Raw genomic sequence first — 22,756 nt, forward strand, 5'->3', positions numbered from 1 at the left:
CCAACTTAAACTTTTGCTTGTCCTCAAGTAAAAGACAAGATCAATCAGGTAAACATGGATGTCTACAAATAGTGCTACTTGACACTCAACATGAATGCAGACGAGGTTCAATCTATACATGCAATGTTCAATTGTGCATTAGAAGTTTCAAACTGTGACTAGCCATTATCAAGTAGAAGTCAAGCTCACAATGCTTGCTTCAAATGAAAATTCAAGCTCAACAAGAGTATTCGAATGCCCTCACATCAAGAATGATTCCATGCTCACACAGAGCTCATCAAATATTATGACTTAAGGATAAACACATGCATGATTCTACCTATACACTTGCCTGTATTTTCCAATCAACATATCAGTCGGCTCGGTCAAGATCACCAAGGTCTTTCAAGGCTTGTAACGGGGCTGAAGGTAAATGTATGATTGTTTTGGCCTAGTGACTTATACCTTCATGAAGCATGACTTGCATTTCACTTTTTCTCCTTTTATTCCACTCTTTTCATTTTTACAATCCACCCTAAGTACTTTCAAGCACAAAGATTCTTGTCTGGCTTATTGGATACCCCTTTTCTTTCCATCATGCACTTCTTTTTCAATCTTTTTATTTTGCTTTCTTTCTTCTTCTTTTTTATATGGAGGGGTTCCATCTTTTCAACACAAATTTCAAGGTTGAATTTCACAAACTTCTTGCTCAATTTCTTTCCACATTTTTTACCACACCCTAACTTAGGATTTTGGCCTAAGTCGGGTATTCCAACGGACCAATGCTTTATAAAGGTTTTAGGTGGGTAGTAAAAAGCTAAATGTGTTCATCTTTCATCCAAAGAAAAGGTTAGGCTCAAATGGTGCCAAATTAGGTTCACACTCTCATAAGGTGGTTACAAAGAGGTATAACAACAATTTTTGTTTACTCTCAAACATTTGTGCCTAATATCATTTGTTTCATTCACAAACATTAGTTAATTGGACCAACATAGTAAGTTCTAGGTATCACCAAGCACATATTTTTTTAAAAATGTTCAGCACACAAGGCATTCAACACAATCAACAATCATGACTCTACAAGTGAAGCTCACGTTTAATGATCATCACAAGACTCATTTCGTCAATCGACTAGTTACAATGATATGCTAAGAATCAACACATGACTTATGCAACTCAAATTTTCCTCATTGGACTTGCACAAATATATCGTTCAACCAAGAGCACTATTCAAGTCATCAATATTTCTCACAACTGATACTCAAACATGCAAGAGAACAAGCACACATTCACAAATCTAGAAATTAGGAAATGGATTAATGGGATCGAAAACCAACATTCACAAATTTCACCATAATAAATGAGAAGTTTCAGACACAACCAAAAGTAGAAATACAATCATCCAAAACGAAATAAATACAAACCAAAGGGATAGGTATGAAGATACCATCACCCCACCAAACAAAACTAAACAGTGTCCTCAATGTAAAGTAAAGTAAATGTCTCAAAAATAAAACAAGAAGAGAGTCAAGATCCCCCTATCAGGCTAAGCCTGAGGTGAACGTTGTGCATCTAGAGCTCTCTCAATCGGGGTATCACTGCCCGACTCTCCTCCAGGAATAGGTTGCGCTCTACTGGAACCAATCATCGAGGAGTCATAAAGTGAAGCCTCTGTCGCCATATGCACCATCACACCCTCCAAGTCCACAAACTCATCATAAACTACAGCATCACGGGTCCCAAGCTCCTTTTTATCCATCTCAGAAGTGTCTGACTCCTTATCATCATCAGCTAAAACAACATCTCCGATCACATGGAACATTTGAACTTGGGCCCTTGGGAATATCAACTCCACCCCATAACATAGATATATATAAGTGGATTTGAGCTCATCCACATCACGTCTCAATCCTGCAATATCGACCTTCAAGTCTGTCACATCCTCTAACTGTCAACCTCCCTGCTAACACACCTTAATTCGCACGGTGAGGGCGTCTAATGGTAGACTATGAGCAGTAATCAACTCTCTATGCTCTCGTAATTTAGCTCGAATGGGGGCATGTGCAACAACAATGACTCGCTCAATCAACCCTGGGGCAGCCGCCTCAACCTGGGAAGCACGCACATCGGTTGAATGGGCTAGATAGCCCATCTTATACAACATGGCATGTGTCAACGAGGGTTTGGAAATAGCAGCAGAAACAGACATAGTAGGAGCAGAAGACTAGGTGTACCTGACGGCTCACCGACATGTATAGGAGGAGTAGTGTCTACCTCCAAAGTATCTACATCAATAGCCATAGATGTGTCCACCGGGCCTGTCTTCCTCTGCTAAGCCTCATCTCTGCTGTACTCTGCCTCGATCCTCCGGATGTTAGTAGAGGAAGTGAGAGTCACTTCCACATCTATCTTTGCCACAAAGGTTACTCTAGCTCGCTAGCATAACTCTGTGATAAGCATAGGGAATGGTAGTGATGTCTGGCTTTGCTTGACCCTCATGGCCATCTCCTGCTCAATAATCATCCCTAGATTCAGTCTATCCTGGTCAATAATAGATCCCAACAGGGCAACCTTTTGGTACCGGAGGATGGACTCATTTTGTGATGGCATGAATTTGCTGCTAATGAACCCGAACCAGTATCTAGCAGCAACGTTCAGGTCCTTCTTCTTAATTTGGACCCCTGGTTCAATCCACGGAGGCGTGATATCATAGATCAAGGGGGCCAACCACCCCTTAAGATCATTGAGAGTCTTATTCTGGATCTTGTCTACCAAGAAATGGATTGTATGAACTGCACACCTCAACACTTCATTTATCTCCGTTCTCCTTAACTACACTTTATTACCCCACACCGTAACACAATCAACTGGTGCGAATGAACTAGCCTTCTTCTTACCTTTCGGGATTAGTTTCCCATACCTCTCATAGAACTCCCGGACCCAAGAAGGTACATATGGACCTCGGGGCTGTGTAAACCTCTCAAATTTATGGAAACGAATCGTGTCGCACACAGCTGTAAACCTATCCACTACCCCATAAGTGGACAACCTCTGTTGTTCCAAAATGGTTATCAACCTGACTGCCTTTAACCTGTTCATCAAGCACATTGGTGGTGCCTGAGCTGGGGCACTTGTGGTGCCTGCTCAGCTGCCTATGCTGGACGTGGTGGAAGAACTGAGAGTCTCACCGAATCATGTAGCTCTTTGGAGCACAACTCAACCCGTCTTCGCTGAAGGGTCTAATCATCCTCTTGTTCCGACTCATAGATCAGAGTTCTAGACCGAGCCTCTTTCTCACTATCAGACGCAGAGTTCTAAAGCGCAACTCAACCCGTCTTGGCTCTACATGTCTTTTTTCTTTGTCTGCACCCCCCTGTCGGAGGAAGTTTGTGTCTCGTTGATCTTGGAGGGGTAACATCCGCAACAATGATGGCCCATCTTGTTCTTTTTCTGGTGGTGGACCCCTTCCAAGAACCTTAGGTCTAGCCATATCTGCAAAACAACACAAATCAAACAATTGCGGTTGGAAAGGGTTAGTGAAGTATTAAGATGTAAAACTTCTTCGGCGAGTTGCTGAAGTCAATCGACGAGATTCAGGTAGCTCGCCAAAAGTAACAGAATAAAAATTACAAAATCTCATACAAATCAGCGAGGTCAAAGCCCATTCGGCGAGGCAAAAACGGCTCACCAAATTTTACCGAAAGAATCCTTAAAAATTGGGCTTCAAAAGGGAGAGGGTAAAGGCATTCGACGAGCGCATGCCTATAGCAGAATTTAACATAATCCAACAACTATATTTCAGGGAAAAATGGCGATGCAATGAGTTAATTGGCAAACTGTTGAGTAATTCGGCGAGTTCAACTAAGCTCGCCGGCTGGCCTCTCGTGCTAGATTTTTACCCCGATTCCCCCAATTTTTAATGTACAGTCTTATGCTAACCAAATTAAACCCCCAATTTATGCAATGAACACCTAGCCCATATCATTACCAATTCCGAGGTACTCAAACTTCCCCCAATTTATTTAGAATCGACCACTAAAAGTCTTTTTCTCTTAAGAACGACGTCACCCGATCTATCATTAGACAAATTAAGTTGTTCAGTGTAATTCAGGTTACTTAGACTTCACCCACAACAAACCTAATATGTACAACTTCCATTCAAACAATTTAGACCCGAAATATAAATTTAAACAAGAAAAAGATCTAACATGCTCGATTTACCCAATAATATTTCAGTACTTTGACCGATCCTTCCACTTTGTTGAGGATGTGAACAAGCATATCTTTGTTGTGGAAATTTTCAGGATAAGTTGTTGGCTCTTTTGGCTTTTGACGCTCATGAGGAGGTACCTACCAATCTTTATCGCCATCCCGCTCCCTCCAATTTGTACCACTGTCACGCCATTCCCTATCTCGGTCTCTCCAACCATCATCATGGTCTCTATTCCAACCTTGATTCCCAACCGACCTTGGATAGTTCGGACAAGAACCCCCTGCCTGATTTTCCAAGAAATGCACTTCTTCATTGTACATTGCCTCAAAAAGTGCTTTATAAGGATTTATTCCACTAATTCCAACTGCATTCACAGCCTTGGAACCACTTCCCATGACATGTTTCGTCAATAAGTCCATTTGGGTCATCATTTTGTCCATGTTTTCTTCTCGCTTTTGATTCTTTTCCAATTGTTCTTTTGTCATCCCAAAATTCAATAAGACACCTAATTCTCTCTTGTGTGCCATGCACGATTGATTTTTGTCATCTCACCAAGGAGGGCTAATGCTATGTCAAATGTTTGCCTCATGATTCCACCTCGAATAAGCTAGTCTGCAAAACTTTTTTTCTGACCATATCAAGGATCCAATAAAAATATTGCCATAAAACATTGTCCGGTAGCCCGTGAGTTGGACGTTAGAGCAGCAACTTTTGGAACCTCAACCATCTCTCGTGGATGGGCTTGCCATCAACACGCTTGAAGTTCTAATACTATCCCTCAACTTAACCATCTTCAAAGGAGGGAAATTTTTTTCATAAAACTCATCATTGAGCTCCTCCCAAGAGGTAATTGACTCTCTTGGTAACTTGGTTAACCACTTTGTTGCTTCCCCCATTAGCGAAAAGGGAAACAAACGAAGTCGGACTGACTCTTGGGTGATGGTCTTGAAAGAAAATAGCCCACATACATCCACAAAGTTTCGAATGTGGTCATGAGGGTCTTCATGAGCTAGTCCTCCAAAGAGACCCTCTATTTGCAACAACTCCAACATTAATGTTGGGAGTGTGATAAATCGAATGTTAATTTCACATAATGGGTGATTACTAGTTACTAAAAGATGTTGAATCTCGGTGGGTAGGCTAGGTTTTGAGTGCAATAGCCATTTCTAAATCAATTATTGCAAATCAAGTGAGTTCTTTCAAACCTCAACAGGCACAACACAGTTTAACAACCCATTACCTTAATTAATCCACTTTTTCAAGCGAGATTTGTAAGATTGCATTCAAATCCACTTTCTCATGTTAGATCCATAACAATACGATCGATACAATCATCAACTAATAATTCGACTCTAACACCTCTTTCTCAAGCAAGTATTGAGTACTAAGCTAGAATTATATTTGCAAATACAATTCCTCAATTAAAACATGAACTATTAATTGAACACACTTCAAAACAACAATAAAATTAGTAACTAACAACATCCATTAGCTAATTAATGCATTCAACTACATAATCACACCCCCAAGAATAGGGGTTTTTAGCCAAACATAATAAAGAATAAAAAATCATTACCAATGAAGTTTTCCATCAGGTTTGACAACGATCCACAAGTCTCCAGATGCTAGAAACTGGGCTAAAAGTCTCACAATCCCTAAATCTCTACTCAAAAATGTAAAAATAATGTTATAGAATGTGAAGGATCAAAAACCTAGAAGTGAACAATGTGGGGACTCCCTCTCTTCTTTTGAAAATTGCATTTATACGTTCCTAGAATTTCAGCACGGAGTCCACTCAGCGAAGTAAGTCGGGCTCGCTGACGCTCTGAGTGCTCCTCTTCTCGCCCTTTTGACGTGTCTTTTTTAGCAAATCGATCTGTAACTTTCAACGAAGTGAGTCAAGTTTGCCGAACCGGTTGGCCATAAGCCGACGCACGGAGTGCTCCTCTTCTCACCTTCTTGACGTGGATTTTTATCACCCCATGGGCTAGCGTGCTGGATCTTTAGGCAAGCATAAGGTCTACTCGGCAAGTCGCCGAGTGGCTTTGGCGAGTACCGACCTTTCTTTCCTTCAACTTTTTTCAGTTTTTCACTCCTATTTGCCTTGTAATGTCCTTACCTTCCTCTTTTGCCTTCATTACTGCATATTAACATTTGAACATCAGTTATGAGCATAAAATAGGCATTGAGAACACTAAATACCTTAATATTAAACCCATAATGAGTCAAAATACCTGACTCATCATGCTACTAGTGGAGCCCTTCCACCCACTGAAGGAATACAAGGAATGACGAAGGTAATAGTCTAGGAGAAACAATAATAAACTACACGATAGGGGGATAACAGTCCATGGAAATAATCACATCAAATTCAACCATATCTAGCACAATAAGGTTAGTTGGGTGACACGTCTAGTAACTATGCAAGACCGTAACACTTTATCAATTACTAAATACTAAACCATAGGGGCCGACACACACAACGACACTGTCGTAGGCTTAGAACTCATATCCAAATGAGAAACATAATAAAAAAACACATAAGAATAAAAAGAACCAATATTAACTAAAGCCTAGGTGGGCTGATGGCATAATAGAATCATATATGTGATCACATGGTCAGATGCCTCAGCCTCCGCCCTCACTGGAGCTGCATAGAAATGGCCCTGTCCTCCTCTGCCTTAGCTATCAGTCCTACAGCCTAACCTCGACCCTTAGCTAGATGTACGATTGGTGGAGCTGGTAGATCTGTCTGTGGAGCAGGAGCTATCCACCTACACTAAGGACAATCACTAGAGCAGTGACCCAACTCACCATAATCAAAGCAAATTGATGATGATATGCCCCTAGAAGAACGATGACCACGACTAAAAGAACAAAACTAAGACACATGACTCTGACTGTAGCCAATCTCACTTCGACTATATCGATCTCCCTTTAAAGCCTGCAATGAGGCCTGCACTGACCGGCTGGACTAGCTCTACTGATACTGCTGCCTGGCTCGTCAGAGGAGCTCCTCTACCAAGAACGGGACCCGCTATAACTACCATAATATTTAGCTCTCTTGTTTTCTGCCCTCTTGGGCTTCATGATAGGGCTCCTTAATAGTGTGGGTGAGATCAGCAACATCCAGACAAAAATGATGCGCATAGACCATGGACTAAGTCTCAATACGATGCTGAAGCCTCAACCCACCAAAAAAATATTGAACTCTCTCCTGCTCAGTAGGTATGATCATGGTGGTATGATGGGAGAGCTCATGAAATCTCACCTCAAACTCTTACACTGTCTTGGAGCATAACTCGAACCTTCAGAACTGATCCCGGAGGCGATCTCGACCGCTACGAGGGATAAATTAGGCCAAGAAGGCCTCAAAAAGTCAGTCCAAGTGATCAGAGGGGAATCAACTAGCCTATTCTTGATAAATGTATGCCACCATTAACTGGCTGGCCCATCCGATTGATATGCAATGAAGTCAGCCCCTCTCAACTCCACAAGACCCAAATTGTACACCCGCTCCCAAAAAGCAGTTAAAAACTTGTGGGCATCCTCACCCAAAGCCCTAGAAAAATTCAGTGGTGAAAGCCTCAATAAAACTCCGAGCATCTTCTAATCCTCTAGCGACATGGCTCCGACCGCGACCATGGGCTGGGCATCCCTAGGTAGTAACTGGGCCCTAGGGCCTCCGTTGTTGGCTGATCCTCCCAAACTGGTGCTAGCATAGGTGTCAGTGCTGGTGCTAGAGCAGGTACACATGCAGGATCTAGAGCCTGCTGTTTGCCGCTGAGTACATTCAAAAGTTTGGCAATTACTGCGTGAAGATCTAGTGACATTGTTGGTCCGGGGGTGGCTGGGCTGGTCCTAGCCCTGTTGGCTGATCGGGAACACATTCGAGCATGCTTAACAAGAATTTTGACTAAAGTCAAATCTTGGCTTAAGCTTCAAAGTTTAAATGTTTAACGACACAAAATCATACCAGAATCTTCAATGTCGGAACCAATCATGCCTTTCGCCTAAAATTGCCCTTCCGGAGCTTATGCAACTCCCAAAATTTCATTTTGAGGCCATCTTCCTAAATTCTTGACCAAAGTTAAATGTTGGAGTTTCAGAGGCTCCAAAACATATAAACTAGCACAAAACCCAAATGAACGACCTGAAGACTGAACCATCAATCTTAGAAAGTCATAAATGACATAGAGTTACTATAGGAAAGCCCTAAATGATGAAAAACTCAAAAAATAGCAGAAATGACATGGACGTTCATTTATTTTTATTTAGAAAAGTTTTTTTTGTTCTGAATGTCTTTTCTCGTGGTATGAAAATACGCTTTTTACACTACATAAATTAGTTCACTTCTAATTTTTTTTTGCCTAATCATCCAAAAGAAGTATTTAGAAAATGTGATGTAGTCTTGTCGATTCTATCACATTATTCTCCACTACTTGGCCTATCTCTGTATATAGCCAACCAAAATGAGAATCCCTCATTTTAGGTGTAAGTTAAAAAGGAATTAGAAGGAGACCTAAACTTCTTTAAATGGTATAACTATTTTTTCTTCTTGTTTTGCTTTTAATAGCAAATTAAGATTTGGGTATTGTTTTTTTCTAACATTCATTTAGTTTCCTGTTGTTTTCACTTTTATGTTTCCTTGAATTTGGTCTATGTGGGCTTTAAAATTATAGAACATTATCATTTTTTGGGGAGTGCATGACATGCAAAACTTTACTGATCTTCTAACTAGTTTATGACAAATTTGGAAAATTAAATCATGAAAAGAAATTTTGGTCACAGAAACCTTCACAATCATCATCACTGTCTTACAAATTAAGCCTCCACCAAATCTTCTATATGTATAAATATGAGCCCCCCCCCCCCCCACTTTGAACATACTTAAGCAACTAATCGCTAGATAGGAATACTAGGCCAAATTTAAGTTTAACCAACTGGTATCAGAATGAAATATTGGGCAAAACTATGTGAGTTAGCAGACTTAGATGTATATACAATAGTTATACCTTGAGTATTTTCTTTTTAATTTTGGAATTTTCAATGGTTCTCCTTTATCTATGTACACTTTCTTTGTTGCATGCATTAGTCTATTGTTTCTCGATAATCTCAGTTAACCTTTGGTGATTTGAGTTTATCATTTTTTGTCTAGGGGTGGTAAAATATAGATTGAACGTCATGTCATATATTAGAGCTTTGAATTTATATTTAAGGTACACGTTGTTGGAACCTTCGGCTAGCCTACATGGCGCAACCACAAATAAGAATTTCCTTTTAATTTTTATATTTCCAAAAATAGTCTTCCCCTCCTCTCTAAAACCTTCACAATTGTCACCACCATCTTAAAAAATTAAGCCTCCACTAAATCTTCCATATATATAAATATCAGCCCCTCTTTTGACTTACTTAAGCAACTAATCGACAGAGAGGAATACCAAACCAAACTTAAGTTTAACAAACTGGTACCATAATGAAATATTGGGTCAAACTATGTGAGTTAACTGGCTCAGATGTTTATATAACAATATACCTAAATTTTCTTTTTAATTTTGAAATTATGAATGCTTCTCCTATAATCCTATGTATACTTTCATTGTGCATGCATTAGTCTACTATTTCTCGATAATCTTATTTTACCTTTGGTGATTTGAGTTAATCATTTTTCTAAGGGTGGTACAATATAGATTCAAGGTCAATGTCATTTATTAGATCTTCGAATTAATATCGAAAGTACATGTTGTTGGATTTTAAAAGGTGTTAATGAAATATGAAGAATTGCTACATTCATGAAAACTTGTGACTTTTATGAAAAGTTGCGACTTTTAGGAAGAGTTGCGAGTTTTATGAAAAGTTGTGACTTTTATGAAAGGTTGATACCTTTTCGAATGGTTGTAAATTTTCCATAGAGGTTGGAGCTTTCCAATAAGACATAGTAAGCATTTGTTCACACAACCCTTTGTTGTTTATAAATAGAGGAACTTCCTCCCATTTTAAGACAATGAAAATTCTAAACTTTTTCTTCTTGTTCTTCTTCTTTTGCACAATTAAATATTCATGTACTTTGCTCCTATTGAGTGGCTCACTGACACCATTGTTTTTGTATCAATATACTGGAGAATAGAATCGTTCTATCCTTAGAGAATCTATTCCTTAAAGCTCGGATAGTAGAGGGGAATAATTTCCTTAAGAAGATATTGTGCATTTAGTGGTTTGATATTTTCTTTTTGTTTCATTCTATTGTTACAGATTCTTGTATGTTTTCTTATGGTATAAGTTGTTATTTTTTAGTACATGCTTTAAACTTTGTTGTTTATGTTTCTGATAATTTATTCTTATGAGTATTTGTTAGTACATATTAAATAACACACATAAATTGAGTATTCATAAAAAAAAATTCTACTGGAATTGTAGAAGGTACAATAAAAAAATCCCTTAAAGATCTATACTACCATCTCTTGAAGGCAAAATTCAAACTCTGTAACATTATAAGGACATAAAGACATTAAAAATCTTAGCATACCTTGATGTGCGAAGTGAAATATGAAAAGAAGACAAGAGTTAATAAATTTTTTATATGACTTCAAGGATGTTGTGCCAGATGAACTATAGAGGAATATGATTACACTGAAGCTTTTTTTAATCCCAAAGACATAGATAGGTACATAATAAATTGATTGCTTATATTCAATATGAATTATGGATAGATTCTCAAGTTTACCGCAAGTTGTAATTACTTTTCTTGAAGTAATAGATGTGTTTCTCGATACAACGATTGGAATAGAAGTATAGTTTCAAATTGAAATTCATCACTCTGGTATGTTGATTTTCAAAAAGCACCCAAACAAACTGAATAATTTTGTGTAATATTTTTCCCTTTCACGTATATATAATAAGTTGAATTGTTGTCCAATATGATACATTCTCCCCTTAATTTTCCATTTTAATATTTTCTTATGATACATTTAAATGGGGAACTTTAAAATGAAATATGTAAAGCAAAAGGTACGGCTGAACTTTCTACACGTTAAAATTAGAATATGTTCACTTTATTTAGCCTTTTATAATTTATTTATCCCTTCACCAATAATTATTTATTTACTAGTGAACTTGTCCGTGCTTCGTGCGGTTATAAAAAAAATGATAAGATATTAATAATTTTATTAAAATAATACATGAAAGATATATTTTATAATATCATTGTAACAATCCTAATATTTAAAAGTTTTACAATGTCTTTATTTATAGGACTACAATATGAAATATCAAATAATATGATATAATTATTAATTATTTTAGAAGTTATAACAATAAAAAGTTGTTAAAGAAATGAAAATAAAAATTATTAACATTTGATTTCTCTGTATACTTTAAAAAGAAAAAAAAATGTAAAGAAAAGGTCTAAAAAATTTCTAGCTTTTATAAGCAATATATTGTTAATTGTAATTTGTAAGTAATTTTCTTATTAAAAAGATAGCTTTTTTTGAAGTTGCGAGTTTCCACCATTCGCATATTTCAGATAATAAAGTTAATATTCTTATGCATGTGAGATATCAAAAAGTATAATGAAATTTCTCTAAAATAGTTAAATACTTCCATATTTACTAACATGCTATCTTCATGTTGTCAATATTTGCTACAAAATAATCACTATTTACATATTTCAAATAATAAATTTAAATAATATTCTTAAGTGAAATTAAAGAGTAAGATATAATTTTGGACAATAACATAAAACAATGTCAAAAATTTGGAATCACTTTAAGAAGAGAAAATCTTTATATGTGTGGAGGAGTTTCATCTACATTGTAAATTCATGCTTTATTATTGATCAATAATATGATATCATTGTTAAAGCTTGTTCCTTGCAGGCTGCAACAATTATTGAGATTGTTGATGAATTTTTCTTGCCTAAGATAAGGATTAAATACATATAAATATTTATCGATTTAACTTTTTTTTCTCGTTCCTTAAATGATAATTGTCATTGCATGACTTATATTATGTCATTTGAAAGCATGGTAATTATAGAAAGCTAAATTAGAACTACAATATGCTATTTTATTTTTCGAATAGTGAAAGTCCGTCACCATATTCGCCTTATTTTGAAAAATAAAATTAGATACCTTGTGATTTTTTTCAAGTATTCCAAATTGTGGATTCATATTAAAAAATTATAATATAATACATGAAGTCTTCAAAAGGTTAAAATCACAATAAATCAAGGAAAATAAAAAATAAGAAGGCATAAACAATATAACAATGAAAAAAGAGGTTACAATACACCTTTAAATCTTGGCTTCCATGAAAAATTTAGCATACCACACTCCTTCATTTTTATCACAAGAAAACTCAAACTTTCCAACTCAAAAGGAACTACAACATACTATTTTTGGTTTTGTCACCATATATGCCTAATTTTCAAAAATGAAATTGAATACATAATAATTTTTTTCAAGTATTCCATAATCTTGATTCATAATAAAATATTCTACATAAATACATAAAGTCTTCAAATAGTTAAAATCACAATAAAGAAAAATAATAATAAAAATAAGGTTACAAATAGCCCTTTGAACATTGGCTTTCTTGAAAAATGTAACACACCACTTTCCTTCAATTTTATTACAAGAAAATGAAGCTCGTACAACTCAAAAGAAATTAAATGAGGAACTATGTTCCAAAATCTTGATTCATATCTACTGCAATACGTGAAGTCTTCAAAGGGTTAAAATAACAATAAAGAAAAAAAATTAATAAATAATATAAAGAAACGAAAAAAAGGTGACGAATACCCCTTTGAAAATTGGCTTCGTTGAAAAATGTAGCACACCACTTTCCTTCATTTTTATCACAAGAAAACTCAAGTTCCTACAATTCAAAAGAAATTAAGTGGGGAACTACAAAATGAAGGAACTATATATTCCAAAATCTTGATTCATATTAAAATATTATACTGAAATACATGGAGTCTTCAAAGGGTTAAAGTCACAATAAAACAAAAACATAAAATAAAAAAGAATAAATAACATAATAATAATAAAAAAAGGTTAATCTTTCTTTTACTATTTCTAAATCTTCTTCTATATCAATCTCATTATAACTATAATCATTATTATCTATGACTGTAACTATCCTTTCAAAAGGATTTTCTATTTTTATATTATTTTAGTATTTTTTACTTCTTCTAATTGTTGTACTTCCTTTTTTGCTTGTTGTTTTATTTTTTCAATTTCCGTTTTTCTATCTATTTCTTCATTTTCTTTTGTTATTCTTATCATAGCAGTTAAACTATCTTCTAATTTTACTGTTTCTTTTTCTAACATTAAACTTAGATTGTCACCTATTTTCTTATATCTTCTTCCTAGATTAGAAAATATTATCTTTATTTTTAGTCCGTCATAGTTTTCATATGTTTTTTCATCTATTGTGTATTCTTCTTTATTCATTTATAAATTGTGTTTTAGTTTATATTCTAAGTTTTCTATTTGTATTTGTAGATATAAAATAGTTTGTCTTTGTGCTACTATAGATTTTTTACAAATTCCTACAAATATATTACTGTTAAGTCTATTTTGCCTATGTCTTAATTCTTGTCTTTTTGCTATAATTATTTCAGTAAGTTTTTGTCTATATTCGTTATTCATTGTATCTTTAAATATTGAATATATTTATATTCTATTTTAGATATATTATCTATTAATTGATCTAATTTGTCGTTATCAGTTTTTGTGATATTGAGTTGTTTATATTCTGGATATAATTTGTTTAATTTTCTTCTTATTTTTCTTAACTTTCTACTAGTATGTTTCTCCTTATGTTTGTTTTCATCCATAGCTCTGATACCATTTTTCGGAGGTGCGGAATTCATGGTAAAATGTAATAATACTTATTGTAATATTCTTCTGATAGTATTATTTGTGATGTATTCTAGATACAACATATCTTGGGTTCTTAGGTACATATGCAAATTATTTTCCATTAATTCTTCTAATAGTTTTATGTCTTTCATAGCTTCTGTCCAATATTGTAAATATTCGTAGTTCATTTTAATCTGAATTTATTTCTAAATCATATCATTCTATTCTTTCGAGGTCTAAATCATGTAGGTCTATTTCATACCATTGTTGGTCTAATATATCTTCTGATTCGTTATCATTAAATATTGTTTCCCATATGATTCTTCTTAATTCAATTATCTCTATACCTCTAAGTATATATAGGATTAAAGTTTCATAGTTTTTTATTATTTCGTCATGCATGTATGTAGTCATGTTCATTGTTATGCAAGTTTTTTTATTTTCAATTACTTCTTCCTATCATATCCATAATTGATTAAATTCATATTAGATCATTATGAACTAGATTATCTGCTTATCATGTTCTCCTGTCACTACTAGCATCGTACTTTAGCGGATATTTCCTTCTTATCAGCACCTCAACTTTGTTTACTCCCCTAAATGACTTTCCTTGCCTACCGGTTTCAACATTATGATGACATAGTATAGAAGTTTTCTCCCTGTTTCCAGTGTGCTAATAAACTAGAAATCATGATTCAAATAATTCTGATACATAATAACTAACATAAATTTATGATATTCAGGAATATATGAAATTAGTTCTGCATATTTGTTGAATAATATACCTTTGCCTCTTGCTTGTCTATGGTATCTGAGGGTTGCTCCATTATCTTTTAAGTATGAATATTTTAAGTATTTGAGAGACTGTTTTTATGGAAGCTTGTTTCGTTTATTGAAGGCTTGCCCCTTATGTTACATGTACATTCGTTTATATAGAAAGGAAATCCTATCCTATAGCTACTGCACTTATATTTATCTGCACACTACTTTAATAATACACACCTACCGCACCTACCACTTTACACTTGTCCATTCATAATGCACACCACTCCTACCTACCACTTTAATGTGAACCTACTTTAATAATGCATACTACCCTACACTTGTTGACTAATTTACATAATTTATTCCTACTCTACTAACTTTCTTACAATAAGACGAAAAATAATGTACCTAATAATTTACAATAATGCTCCTTTACATAGTACTATTAACTTTATACTATTTGCTTTTGGCTTTTTTGGCCAAATATGTCTTCTTTGCCTTATCTCTTTAGCTGTCTTTATCTTTTTTGTCCCTATCTTCTTTGTCTTTATATCTCTTTGACTTTATTCTAGCTGGACATCGGGAATCACATTGTCTTCTCTATTACATTTTGAACATATATGGTCAGGATATTTGTGTCCAATTAGTTTACAATATCTGGTTAATAGTTCTGAAGAAATAAATCCTGCCTTTAATGCTCTTGTTGTAGGTCTTTCTTCTGGTTTTAATAATCATAAAATCCCTTTCTGAACTTCATCCATATCTGATTTCCTTAGTTCCCTTGAGTTGGCATAAATCATTAATTGATCTCTGGAATAGTAACTCCATATAGCATTTCCATTCAAATAATTGTTGGCTAGTTCTTGTATTATAGTTGATATACCAATTATTCTTTTATTGGCATAGAAATTGGGTATCTCAATTTTTGGTATTTCTGGTTGTTCTCCAATATTTTCCGGTATTACCATCTCTTTGGTCAGGCCTATCTTTACAACTTGAATAGGAGGTTTTATCTCCTCATGTAATATCTTTGCTGTTGCCGTATAGAATTTCACATAAAATAAATTTCCTTTGGTCACTCTTTTGTATATAATAAATGCTTTGTATAATTCTAGTATGCCACTTAGTTCTTCTCCGTCATAAGTATATGCAGTACTTATTAATCCATAATTATAACATGTTTTAACTAGGTTAGCATTGATTTTTGGCTGTGCAATTAGTTTATTGTATCCTTGTAATTTCTGGGTTGTATTGTCTTGGTTTGGATCTTTTGTAGTGGTAGATCTGGGATTGAGGTTTAGGTAACTCTGTATTTTGTATATATTTTCGAGGTATGTCCTTGTGATGTGGTTATACACCTCTTTCTCATGTTGTAGACTATCTGCATACGTTGAAGTTTGTGGTTCTATGGTTAATGGGTTTTTTGTTTTTTTGTGTAAATGGCTTTTCAAATAACTAATTTAGATTTGCATTTCGTTGTTTTTCAATAACTGGTCTTGTTGTACCTGCAGCTATATTTAGACAATCATTATGGGTTTTAACGTCACCTCTTAGCTCTGAATTTTTAAAGTCTTCCGATCGACTTAGCTCGGCATTTTTATAGTCATGCTGCTGACTTGTACTAGCTTTAGACTTTAGATTATCTTCATTAGTCTTTAGCTTTTGTATCTCATTATCCATACTGTCCACTTTGATACAAAGTGTAGTAATGACTTTGAATATCTCTTCAATTGTATTTTCTTTCTCAGTTTGAGTAGTTTTGTCTTGATAAGTAATCTGCAATAACATTCTTGTCAGTTTTTATTACTTCAATAGTAAGTGTAAAATTTAATATATTTAATATCAATCTTCTCATTTCTTTTGTAGTTACTGAATCCTGTATTTTTCTTGTTAGCCACCATTTTACTTGTGTATTATCTATCCTCATAATAAATTTGTTATATACAATATATGGTTCAAATGATATTAAACATTTATACACTAAATATAATTCTTTTCTATTTATTTCCCATCTTATTTCTGCATTAGTAAATGTTCCTGAATAATATCTACAATGATGTTCTATTTTTTCTTTATCATACCTGTATTTTAAGACTCCTCCATAACTTTTTTCACTAGCGTCTGATTCTACTATATAAGTAAAATTTTTGTTTTCATCCAAAAAATATAGTTTAGGTAGGTTCTTACATAATAGTTTTACTTTTTGTATTTGTGTTTGGTCTTTTTTATGAAACTGGTATTCTATGTCTTTCTTTCATTTTTGTTGTAATGGTTTTAAATTTTCTGCTCATTTTGGTATGTATTCTCTTACTTGATTTACTAGTCCTAAGAATGATTGTAATTTCTTTTTTGTGTCTAGTTGTTCATTTAAGTTAATTATTTTTTGTACTATATGTGTTTGCATTTTTATTCCATTTTTATATATCTGTATTCCTAGGAATTCTATTTGGCTTTTCATTATGTCTGCTTTCTTTTTACTTAGGCTTATGCATGAATATTCTATAATATGTATGAATTTTTTTAATAATTTTATGTGTTCATCTTGGGTTTTACAATATAGTAATATATCATCAATATATACTACACAATTTTCTAGTTGTTTAAAGTAGTTATCCATAAAGTATTGATATCTACCAGGGGCATTTTTATATCCAAATGGTAATACGTTCCATTCATAAAATACTTGTGGTACTGTAAATGCTGTAAGCTCTTTAGATTCTTCTTCTAACTTTAAGTGGTAAAATCCTGATTTGCAGTCAAATTTACTAAAATAATTATATCCTTGTATTTGTCTTATCTTTAATATTTTATTAGGTATTGGGTAATTATAAGTTTTAGTCCATTCTACTTTTTCCTCTTTTTTGTTCACTATGTTTATTTACTATAAATGATGGGCTTGTATGTTTACTATTGCTTTCTTGTATATATCCTTTTTCTAGTAATTCACCTATATGTATCTTAAATTCTGTTAAATCATTAAAATTATACTTTAATGGTTTATGGGTTATTATACTATTATTATCAATTAGCTCAATTTTTACTTTTGTTTTATGATTTTCCTATCCTTGTAAAGGATCTTCACTATATAATAATTCTAACTTATCTTGGATTATCTTTACTTTATCTATAGAGAATATAATTAATTCTATTTTAGGGTCTTCTTCTTTTATATTTTCTAATTTTTGTGTAATTTTTTCACTTCCTTTTATCCATTTTATTATTATCTTCTTATTATTATAATTTATTGTTAACTGTTTGTCTTCTAAATTATATGGTTTTACTTGTTCTAGTCATTTTATTCCTAAAGTGATATTTTTATCTCCTTGATATACTTTAAACTTTATTACTATTGGTACTCCTCCAATGGTTATTTCCTTTTCTGTAGTTTCTTCGGTATATATTAATGTCTTTGGTAGTTCAGGGCATAATTGTTCAGTAGTAATTATTTCATCTTCTGTTACTAATTCTCTTGTGATATAGTTTTCTTCTTGTCCTGTATTTATCAATATTAGATATTTCGTTGTTCCATTACTCCCGTTATGTAGTAACGATATGGTTTTATTTCGTATTCTATTGATTTTTGTGGAATTTTATCTATTCTCCTTGAGGTACTCATTTTTTATGATATTTGGGGTATTTCATAGTTTATTATTTTTTATGTGCTTAATCTTTCTTTTACTATTTCTAAATCTTTTTTTATATCAATCTCATTATAATTATAATCATTATTATCTATGACTGTAACTATCCTTTCAAAAGGATTTTCTATTTTTATTTTATTTTTTGTTGTTATTTTATGTTTTGTTGTTAAAACATAGAAGTTTTTACATCTAGCTATAAATATTTTACTTCCTGGGGCTAGTTCTATTCCTGACATTTTCCAATATAATACTAGTGATTTATCTATGTTTCTGTCATTTATTGCTACTGAGTAGTTAGCACTTATTATAAATTTAAATTTTTGGTATATGAGGTTACCTTTTACTGCACTTATTATACTTTTTTCTATGGGTTGTATAATTCTCTCATCCGCTAAGTATATTTCTATGGGTGTATCTATTCCTTCTCTAAAATATGATTTTATTAGTATTTCTGTTCCTCCTAAATGTACATATTTAATTGGATTTTTAGCCTTAATATCTTGTATTTCTTTATTTATTATTTGTTTGTTTATTATTGGTATTTTAGCCTTTCTGTTGGTGTATTTGCAATCTATGATATGCTCTCTTTGACTTACTACATAATATTCTTCTTTTTGTCGTTTAAACCAATTTCTTATTGTTGGTATTTCGAATATTTTTTTCTACGCTTAGGTCTAATTCTTTTCCTTTTAGTTGTTCAAATATATTACTATCAAATATTATTTTTTGTTCTGCCGATTCTTCATTTTGATATTTTTCTTTAGTTATTATTTGTATATCTGTTTCAGCCATTTATATAGTAATCATTATCTGATTCTATTACTGAATTATTTTCCATCTTATTTCTGCATTAGTAAATGTTCCTGAATAATATTTACAATGATGTTCTATTTTTTCTTTATCATACCTGTATTTTAAGACTCCTCCATAACTTTTTCACTAGCGTCTGATTCTACTATATACGCAATTTTTTTGTTTTCATCTAGAAAATATAGTTTAGGTAGGTTCTTACATAATAATTTTACTTTTTGTATTGGTGTTTGGTCTTTTTTATCAAACTGATATTCTATGTCTTTCTTTAATTTTTGTTGTAATGGTTTTAAATTTTCTGCTAATTTTGGTATGTATTCTCTTACTTGATTTACTAGTCCTAAGAATGATTGTAATTTCTTTTTTGTGTCTAGTTGTTCATTTGAGTTAATTATTTTTTGTACTATATGTGTTTGCATTTTTAATCCATTTTTATCTATCTGTATTCCTAGAAATTCTATTTGGCTTTTCATTAGACTAGGAATTCTATATGTGTCCATACTGATACCATTTTTTGGGGCGGAATTTGTCAGACTTTTAGGTATAGAAGGCTTTATCATAATATTCTTTTTTCATGGGTATTAATCTGATTATTTCTTTTATATTTTTTAGAATATATTCTATATATTGTATATCTTGGGTTGTTTGATATATTTCTATATTTTCTTTTATTAGGTCTCCTAATAAGGTTATATTTTCAATAGTTGCTTGCCAATATTGGAGGTATTCGTAGTTTATCATTAGTCTGAGTATTCTAATTCTAGATTGCTAATATCAATTCGTTCTAGGTCTATATCTATTTCGTCTATTTCATACCAGGTTTGGTTCGCTAGTTCTAATTCTTCAAAGTTAAATATTTTATCCCATATTATTCTTCTTAATTCAATTATTTCTATATCTTTTAGAATATATAAAATCAATGTTTCATAAGTTAATATCATTTTATCATGTAGGTAAGTAGCCATATTGATGTTCCGTTGTTTAATCAATAATTCCCTCATATCATATGCACAGTAAATATTATTCATATTATATTACTATAAACTATATTATTTTCGACCATGCTTTCTCATCACTACTAACACCGTACTTTCAAAGGTACTTTCTTCCTAAACAGCGCTTCAACTTTGTTTACTCCCCTCACGGCTTTCCTTGCCTACGGTTTCAACCTTAGGATGACATAGTTCTGGAAGTTTTTCCTTTTTTTTTCCGTGTTAGTAAACTATAAACATGCTTCAAATAATTCTAGTATATAATAACTAAGACAAACTTATTTTATCAGGGTATGATATTCAGGAGTTAATAGAATTAGCTATGCATAATCATAAATAGATATACCCGTTTTTCTATGAGTGTAATTTCTGTTGTGTTTTGATCCATATCTTAGATTGGAAACTTGGTATTTTATTGAAATATTTTTGTTTACAAAGAGGCTTGCTTTCCGTCGAGAAAGTCTTGCCTTAGATGTGCATAATGGCTCTCTATTTATACAAGTAGAGATGTTTCTATACTTTACATCTGTCCTATACTATTTCTACTTTTCATTTGTCTGCACAATACTTTACTTTAATAATGCACACCTACCACTTTACACTTGTCTACTAATAATGCATACTAATAATGTATACCTACCACTTTACTAATAATGGACACCTACCACTTGTCTTCACTTAATTTACATATTCCTACTCCACTAACTTAGTTTTACAATAAGACAAACAACTTTAATTTATCTTGTCATCTTTTGTCAGATTTGCTTCTTATCTTGTCTGGTGACTCTTTATTCTAGCTGGACAGCTGGAATTACGTTATCTTCTCCATAACACTTTGAACATTGGTGATCTGGGTATCTGTGTCCAATAGTCTTGCAATATTTTGTCATTATCTCTGGTGAAATAAAATTCTTCTGTATCACTCTTGTAGTTGGCTGTTGTTCTGGTTTTAATAAGCTTAGTATCCATTGTCGTATTTCTTCCATATCTGCTTCTCTAATTTCTCTGGAATTTGAATATATCATAATTTGCTCCCTTGAATAATAACTCCATACTGAATTTCCATTTAAATAATTGGTTGTTAATTCATTTAAAATAGTAGCTATTCCAATAATTCTTTTTCTTGCATAGAATTCTGGTATCTCGATCTTTTGTATCTCGTCTTGTCATTCTATTTTCTCTGGTATTATCATTTCTCTAGTCAATTCGATTTTTATAACTTGTATAATAGGTTTAATTTCGTCATACAATATTTTTGCTGGTGCTGAATATAATTTTATATAAAAGAGTGTTCCTTTAGTTATCCTTTTATAATGCATAAATGATTTATGTAACTCTGGTATCGTTGATATCTCATCTCCTGTTTGGGTATATACGGTACTTAGTAATTCATAGTTGTAGCAAGTTCCTACTAGATTTGTACTTGTTCCTGGTTGTGCAATCAACTTGTTATATCCTTGTAGATTTTGTGTGATATAATCTTCATGGGGTTTTTTTTGTATTTTTTGATCTTGGATTTTGGTTTAGAAAAGCCTGTATTTTGTGGATGTTTTCTATGTAAGCTCTGGTTATATGGTTATAAGTCTTTTTGTTTTGTCCTAGGCTTTCTTTATATGTGTTTAGTTGAGGTGGTATGAATAATGGATCTTTTTGGTTTTTTGGCATAAACGATTTTTCGAATATTTTATTCATATTAGTATTAACATATTTGGTTTTTTTTTCTCTTGTTGCAGATGTGCTTCTTGTAGCTGCATGTAACAAATCATTATGGGTTTTTAGGTGTTTCCCAACGTCACCTGCTCTGGAATTTTTAAGTCTTCTGATCAACTTAGCTCCGCATTTTTATAGTCATGCTGCTGACCTTTTATTTGTTGTAGCTCTTTGACAATATTTTCTACTTTTGGACAAAGTAGGTTCATAGCTTTGAGTATTTCTTCTATAGTATTTTCTTTTTCAGTCTGTGTAGCTTTGTCTTGAGATGTAATCTGCAATAACATTCTTGTTAGTACATATTATTACTTTTTGTATTTTTGTTTGGTCTTTTTTATGAAACTGGTATTCTATGTCTTTCTTTAATTTTTGTTGTAATGGTTTTAAATTTTCTGCTAAATTAGGTATGTATTCTCTTTCTTGATTTACTAATCCTAGAAATGATTGTAATTTCTTTTTTGTATCTATTTGTTCTTCAAAATTTATTATTTTTTGTACTATATGTGTTTGCATTTTTATACCATTTTTGTCTATTTGTATTCCTAAGAATTCTATTTGCTTTTTCATTATATCTGCTTTCTTTTTACTTAGGCTTATACCTGAGTATTCTATGATATGTATAAATTTTTCTAATAACCTTATATGTTCATCTTGTGTTTTGGAATATAATAAATATATCATCAATGTATACTATACAATTTTCTAGTTGTTTAAAGTAGTTATCCATAAAGTGTTGATATCTACCTGGTGCATTTTTATATCCAAATGGTAATATATTCCATT

At 32.8% G+C, this 22,756-nt stretch overlaps 2 protein-coding genes across 2 annotated transcripts in view; both read right to left on the bottom strand.

Moving 5' to 3' along the window:
* LOC125865077 (ferredoxin-1, chloroplastic) overlaps positions 1-22,756 on the bottom strand; it is a 791,835-nt gene that overhangs the window by 102,961 nt on the left and 666,118 nt on the right. The window lies entirely within an intron of this gene.
* Positions 1,526-2,188, bottom strand: LOC125863772 (uncharacterized). Its single transcript, XM_049543780.1, has 2 exons — positions 1,952-2,188; positions 1,526-1,903 (listed from the first exon to the last, which is right to left on the bottom strand). The coding sequence occupies exons 1-2, from the start codon at positions 2,186-2,188 to the stop codon at positions 1,526-1,528; spliced, it is 615 nt and encodes a 204-aa protein (XP_049399737.1).

Source organism: Solanum stenotomum, chromosome 5 (genome assembly GCF_019186545.1).
Source record: "Solanum stenotomum isolate F172 chromosome 5, ASM1918654v1, whole genome shotgun sequence".
In the NCBI taxonomy this organism is placed as follows: domain Eukaryota; kingdom Viridiplantae; phylum Streptophyta; class Magnoliopsida; order Solanales; family Solanaceae; genus Solanum; species Solanum stenotomum.